Genomic DNA, 7,497 nt, shown 5'->3' on the forward strand with positions numbered 1-7,497 from the left:
ACACTGAGGTTTATAACCTTCAGCTCCATCCATCACTCCATAACTGATGTGTTGCCTGGGAAAAGCCCCCCCACTGCCCCTGGGGGCAGGGATCCCCCCTTCCTATGCCCCAAATCTCCAGCAGCTGCTTCTCCCCCCCTGGCTGGGGAACCCACCAGAGATTCCGTCCCCGCTGGCCAGCCGGGCGTCCCCTGTGCTGGGCCCAGGGTTCAGGGCAGAGCCTGGCTCTGACAGTCCCATCTGTGCAGAGATCCCCTGTGGGTCTGTCTGGGTGTGGGGCTGGGAGCCAGGCCACTAAGCCAGGCCCCTCCCTCACCTCCTACAATGATCTCGACAGGGTCACTGGAATACTCCGTAATGGAGCGATAGTTGCAGGTGTAGCTCCCTCCATCTTCCTGGCTGACACTGGTGATGGGAAATTCAGCCACTTTCCCTTTAGGTACCACTGACCGCACCTGCAGGTTCAGGTGTCCAGCTTTATGCAGAACCAACTCCATGCCTGGGTCCTGACCCTCACAGCGAATGGTGACGTTTCCCCCGAGCGCCACCACCCTGCTGGGGCTCACCCAGATGGTGGGTTTGCGAAATTCATGCCCTGCTTTCAACAAAAGACAGGAGTTAAACAGGGGGGAGACAGTCCCGTGCCTCCTCCCACCCCAATTCAGTCCATCCGTCATTCGGCCTCTCTCGGAGTCTGTCCCCTACCGGGGTTGGCACTGCCTGCCCATGGGGCTCAGGGGCAGGGGGTTCACCCAGACATAGCTTAGGACCCGTCTGCATGAGAGATCACCTGCCCCACCCATCCCCACCTTAGGCCAGCCAGGGGCCTGACCTGTGCCCCCCAGCAGCTCTGCCCCCCACCCTGTGGTTGGAAATAGACAACGCCGGCTCTGACCTTTTTGCCGCCCCAAGCAAAAAAAAAAGAGCGACGCCTCGCCGTAACACCCCACCCTGCACGAGAGCCGTGCCACCCGAAGCCCCGCCCCTGAGCTCCACGCCGCCTGAAGCCCCCGCCCCCCCAAGCGCAATGCCGCCAGAGCCCCCCCCAGTGCCGCACCACCTGAAGCTCCAACCCCAAGTGCCGCACCATGCAAGCCCCTGCCCCCGAGTTGCCGCACCCACCAAACCCCCCCTGCCGCACCGTGTATGTCCAGGCCCCCATCCCCCTGATCACACGCCACCCAAGTTCCCGTCCCCCAAGTCACCGCGCCACCAAGAAGCCGCCCCCCCGAAGACCTGCGCCACCCGAAGCTGCCCCTGCGCCGCACCACCAGAAACATTCCCCTTGAGCAACCGCCCAGCAGAAACAAAACAACCAAAAGAACTCTAGCACCACGCCACCAAACCAAAAAAAATAATAAACCCAAGTGCCGCTCACCCCAAAGGTGTCTCCCGCTTGCCCAGGTGCCTGAGCCGGCCCTGGAAATAGTCTGTGAACGGAGGGAGACGTGATAGGATAATCACTGCATAAGGCATCTTACTTACAACTGTCCTATGACTTTTGTATTATGGCTCTTCATATACTTGTACTGGCTAGGTTATTCCATGATGGGACCCCCTGATTTTCATACAACTTTGTATCAAGTCTGTTGATATGGGAACTTTGTATCAATCCATTATAGACACTTTGTATTGAGCTTTGGTATAATTGTTATAAGCCCTAAGGTTGGTCAGGGTAGAAAGAAATGTTTTCCCAGGCGTTTAGAATTAAGATTTGATCCTTTTAAATCATTGCCCTGTTGAATGAACGAGCTGTGAATGAGGGATGCATAAAGGCAGCAACCTCCAAGCAGCCTGCACCCCTTTGGAGGGGAATGGAAGCCAGACCAAGGCAGTTAAAAAACTTTGGGGTTCCCCAGTTGGGGCTCACTAAAGAATCAGACATATGAGCCTGGGAGTTTAGAAGCGAGCACTTTCTTTTAAAACACCCCTTCATAGCCCGTTCCAAATCTGGACCTTTAGCGTCAGAATCTGTGGTGCCTGCCTGAACCCTCTAAGCTTAATTACCCAGCTCAGATTTGATCTCACTGCCACCATCAAATTCCAGGGTTTGCTTCCCTCTTGGTCTCCCCAAACCCTTCCCTGGGGAACCCCAAGACTTAGGAGCCCTGGGTCATACCAAGGGGAAATAACCCACTTCCCTTCCCCCATCTCCCACCCAGACTTTCTCTCTCTGGGCTAACTGAGAGTACTGATGCAATCTCTTTACATCACAATACCAAGAGATGTCTCCTTCTTTCCACAAGAGACAAACCTCAAATACAGGAACAGAATGATTCTATCTCTCTTCCCCCTCCCACCAATTCCCTTGGTGCTGCAGAGCTTTACCTCGAAGATCTAACACAAAGAGAATTCCCTTCCCTTCGTCCTTTAGCTACCAGAGATAAAAACTCAACAAGCTCTTAAAAAGAAGCTTTAGTATAAAAGAAAGAAAATACGATGAACATATGATCTCTGCATTAGTTGACAATACACAGGCTATACTAAAAGAAAATAGGAATAAAACGACTTTAATTCAAAAAAGAGATACAATTTAACCATTCCAGCAACTTACCAATGTAAATACAAAACAAACAATATAAAGTCCTATTGTTTTTGCTACCTTTGTTACTCACAACTTTGGAAACTGAAGATTAGAAGCTCTTGACGATAGAAAAGAAACCTCTCATTAGCCGAGAGGACAGACAAAAGACTCAGAGTCAAACATTCCCTCCCTGACTTTGAAAAAATCCGGTTTCTGATTGGTCCTCTAGGTCAGGTGTGTTGGTTCCTTTGTACCCTTTACATATAAGAAACATTAAACCCTTTAGCTATTATTTATTGACCCCCTCTTTGAATTATACATGTGGCAGCATTTAGACACCACTCAGAAGGAAGCCGCCTGGGAGCATCTGACACGAACAGATTTTGCACTGGATTGCAGATTTGCATGAGAGGGAGCTTGCTATAAATGTGAGGCGTCTTGTCGAGGGGATACCAGGTCTCGTCTTGTCAACATGGAGCATTGATCCGGATCGCAGAAGCCCAGTTCCACCCCCCATCTTACACACTGGCCAGTGCAGTTAAGGGAAGCAATCTAATAGTTGGTAACAATGACAAGACGAGTGTGTTAGTGTGTGTGTTAGTGAGAGAGAAGCGAGAGACGAGTGTAATATAGATAGATGCATATCGATACCATGATATTAATATATGCTATCTTCAATAATAATGTGGGCGCTTGCCTTATCCCCACTGAGAAAGACCCTGTGAAATACTTAAGCTAACAATATGACCAAGAGGTGGGTGCTGCATACCTGCACTACCAAAGGTGCTAGAGGTAATAGGGGGAGGGAGAGCTCAGTGATTAGCTTACGAGCGCGGAATCCCAGGGTGTGAGTTCAGTCTTGAGGGCGGCCATTCACGAGACTGGATAAAATCTATCTGGGATTGGTCACTAGCATTAAGCAGGGGTTATGGACTGAACCTCCTGAGGTCCCTTCCAACCCTGATCTTCTGATATTACTATACTTGAAGAACGGCCTGCGATGGCACACAGAGCACGCCTAGGATCCTACAGAGCTAACGAGGGATGTAGACCTCCCGAAGGGGGAAATGAAGCAACTGGCACGTCAAGAGCTCAACAAGACTGGCAGAAGCCTCCGCCCCCAAGTGGGAACTGAGGCACCACCAGACTCAGGGCAGTATCCCCAACCCAGCAGTGAATTCAACAGAAGCGCCAGGAGGATCCCTCCCTGGAGAAGCTGAGGACCCTGGCTGGCCACAGCGATCCTTTCCAGGGGAGAACCCTGCGAGCGATTCCTGTGGAGAAGGGATTCCTGTACTGGAATGGGCTTGCGTTGGGGCAAACTGAACCTGTGGAGTAGAGGTAGTGTGAGTGGTTCCCCAGAGGTAACGCCCACACAACTGTTGTACTTGTGCTCCACGATATCCCCCTGTCAGGGCATTCCAGCACCAGCGGAGAGTGCTGCAGCAACTTTATTGGCTGGGGTCTTTGCGCTGTCTGACAGTAGTTGCAGTCCTTGCTCCTCCAGAGGGTAGGGAAGGCCCGGGACAGGGTTAAGCCTGCTTGAGACCCTTGCCCATCATAGAAGGAGCCTTTCCGAAGGTTGGCCGTGGAATAGTGGGACCCCTCGCCAGATGTGACCCGGGCAGGGAAGAAATACATCCTGGTGGGGATAATTTGGCTATGTGCTTACCCCGAGGGTGCTTGTCTCTCTATCGAAGCAGACACTGTGGTAGATGGCGCTGCTGAGCATCTCCAGCAGATGTGGGGTTCCCCAAGGAGTCCTTACAGACTGGGTCGAACTTCATGTCAACCTTGCTCCAGTGCTTGTGGGAGAAGTGTGGGGTCCGCACACCACTGGGCTCGGCCTTACCCCCCTCAGCCAGCTGCGTGGAAGGTTCAATACCCCGCTAAATCTAACATTATGGACCAGCATCCACAGGACGGGTAAAGTTTTTACCCCACCTCTTTCGCATTACAGAGAAGTGCCCAAGAGAATCCACAGGGTTCTCCCTTTTGAGTTGCTGTGCGGGGAGGGTGTTGTTAGTGGTGCCCTGGATGGCGAGGCGGGGCGAGGAAGGCCTCCCCAACGGGAATCAGTGGGTGGAGTATGTACTGGCTTTCGGGGAAAAGCTTTGTGGAGCTCATGAACGCTTGCCGGGCTAGCCAAGCTCAGTGGAAGGAGAAGGTCTGGTACGACCGTCCGCACGTGCCCGCTCCTACGCCTACCGGGACCGGTGAGCTCTCTCCCCAGTGAAAGAGAACAAGCTGCCTAGGGCTGTCTCCCCATCAAGTCAGGTAAACGAGGTGGACTTTGTAGTCAAGGCCGTCCTACCCATACACAAAGTGCAGCTGCGTAGGACCGGAAAGCTATGTGTTGCTCCAGCCTCTGCTCCGCCTCTTCCCTCCCCTGCTTCTGCCCCAATTCCACCCTCCCCATGGCCCCTGCCCCTGCTCCACCCCCGCCTCGCCCCCACTCCACCCCTCCCCAGGCCTTGGGAACCGGAGGGGCTGTTGGAGGGTGGATCTGGGTCTGGGGGAAGATCTGGGGGTGGGGGCAGATCTGGGGGGTTCTCCCCCATGGCTGCACTGACCCAAAACATTTTGGTTCCCCCAGGGGATCTAGAGCCCATGGACGGGCCCTGTTAGCATTTGTATGAGCTGAAATAAATCCACGTTCTGCCTCCAATCCCAATCCTCACAGCCTGTCGGGGGCAGGACTTTGAACCAGGGGACGGTTCCCATCTGCTTCCTCAGACCCCGGGAGCCAGATTCTGCTCCTAGTTACTCTAAGGTGGGGGGCGGGTGGCACAGAAGAACGGGGCCAGGTCTAAGCTCACAGGGGGAGTTTGGGTTGAATTTTGGGGAATGTTCAAGGCTTAGTTCCTCTTTTCCCCACCCCACACATCCCCTCTCCCATCCTTGATGTTACCGTCCTCCCCACAGACTGATACTCACCTCCCCACACCCCGCTGTGCCCGGCCAGCCAGCAGCCTGGAAAGGAGATGGCTCATTAGTGACCAGATCCCAGAGCAACTGGATCCTACACCCTGGTCTCAGATCCCCACCCCCCCAGATCACACTCTGGTCTGAGATCCCACCCTCCACAGACCCACACCATGGCTGTCCCCAATACTCACCGAGGAGGAGGATGGTGAGAGCAGGCGCCATGACAGGGCAGTGGGGGGCCCCTCAGTGCTGCCACCAACACCCCGGTGCTGAGCGCCACTGAGCCTCAGGCCCGAGTGTGAGCAGAATGAGGAACTGTGCCGGGGGCTGCAGCCACAGGAAGCCTGTGATGCACTCAGCCCCTTTCTTCTATGTCAGATGATTCCTCTGCAGTCTCCAGCCCAAATCTACCATGCTCAGAGCAAAGCCAGATCCCTGCAGCACCCAGAAAACCACATCCCCTCCTGCAGCTGCCCACCTGCCGCCATCACCTCCCAGCCCCACATGGGAGCTGCCCAGTCCAGGGACCAGCTGGGAATAGGGGAATCTCAGGAGGTGTCAAGAGGTGCCCAGGCTGCCCTGACCTTTTCCAATAGGCCCATCTAGCCTCTCTGGAGCAGCACAGAGGAGGGACCTCCCCCCCCACACACATACACTGTGCCCTCCACGGAACGACCCTCTCCCATGGAGCAGAGCAGAGGTTCCTTCCTGACCCGGCTGGGCCCAACTCCCACCCTGGAGCATGAGGGTAGAGGGGCCTGGCCAACCTCTTTCTCAGGTAGTGTCGCTGCAGACGCGGTTCTTAGCGCAGTGGTGTGAGACAGAGACAGACAGAGGGGTTGTGGGGCTGGGAGGGGTTGTGGTTTCCGGCACCTGTGAGGCGGTAGATGTAGCGGTAAATTTAGACCCTGAGTTGTTAAAGGAGGAACCGGTAAATCCATGAAAAGGGGAAGTCTGCCCAGAGCCGGCGCTCATGTCCTGTTTCTGGTACTGAAAATACAACAACGTGGATCCTTGTGGCACTTTAGAGACTAACAGATTTAGTGAAACTTGGCATAAACCTGATGCCCCAGCAGCTACCTTGTAATATACCCCAGCTCTGGGAGGAGAGTGGAGTCTAGTGATTGGAGGAAGGAGGGGCTGGGAGCCAGGACTCCTGGGTTCTGTCCCTGGCTCTGAGAGGGGAGCGGTGCCTGGTGGTTAGAGCAGGGGGACTGGGAGCCAAGACTCCTGGGTTCTCTCCCTGGCTCTGGTTAGGGGTTGGGGTCTGGTGCTTAGAGAAAAAGACACAGATTAGACCCAGCCCCCTGTAGGTGAAAGGTCCTGTGACGTTATTGATATAAACTGGAACCATATAGAACATGGTTTGCAACCAAGGTTCTGTAGTGGCACCAAATCTTATGTAAAGGGGGTCGTATGAGGTGTCTAAGACCAGGTTATGGGTTACTGGTTATGATTATGCTGTCTGTATGTCTGTATCCTTTTGTAGTTGAAGTTATGTGTATCGGCTGTATACTGTCTGTATTTCAAATTGGTGCTGCAGTTCTGGGAAAAATCCCAGACAAGTTGGTGTCAGCTCTGCCTAGTCTGCTTGATGGCCCATTAAGGTCCATCAGCTACACAACAGACCCATTGAGAGGCGGCAGATACGCCTTGTAACTCAGCAGGGTGTGCAGGGACTGGCCCATGTGACTCCAGACTCCATTTTGCTGTAATTTTCCACAGTAAGAATAAAGAGGTTCTTACACCTGGAAGAGCCTATATAAGGCTGATGCCTCATCGCCATCTGGTCTTCAGTCCTGCTTCTTACCTCTGGAGGGACTTTGCTACAAACTGAAGCTCTACACAAGGGACTGATGATCTATCCCAGCGGGGGATGTTCCAGAGACTTGATTTGAACCTGCAGTTTACTCCATCACTGCTACAAGCCTGAACTAAGAACGTTGCCATTACTGTATGGAATTGATTCCATTTAACCAATTCTAGCTCTCATCTCTATCTTTTTCCCTTTATGAATAAACCTTTAGATTTTAGATTCTAAAGGA

The 7,497-nt window shown here is 53.4% G+C and overlaps 1 protein-coding gene across 1 annotated transcript; it reads right to left on the reverse strand.

Moving 5' to 3' along the window:
• Window positions 1–316: 316 nt before the first annotated feature.
• Window positions 317–6,068, reverse strand: LOC116817568 (leukocyte immunoglobulin-like receptor subfamily A member 2; the record flags this gene model as incomplete). The annotated part of the gene is made up of 3 exons (XM_032767797.2): window positions 5,644–6,068; window positions 5,462–5,497; window positions 317–595 (listed from the first exon to the last, which is right to left on the reverse strand). Coding segments are annotated over exons 1-3 (346 nt in total), but the record flags the coding sequence as incomplete, so codon positions are not given.
• Between the last annotated feature and the right edge of the window lie 1,429 nt (window positions 6,069–7,497).

The sequence above is a fragment of the Chelonoidis abingdonii genome, unplaced genomic scaffold (assembly GCF_003597395.2).
Source record: "Chelonoidis abingdonii isolate Lonesome George unplaced genomic scaffold, CheloAbing_2.0 scaffold2848, whole genome shotgun sequence".
Taxonomy (NCBI): Eukaryota; Metazoa; Chordata; order Testudines; family Testudinidae; genus Chelonoidis; species Chelonoidis abingdonii.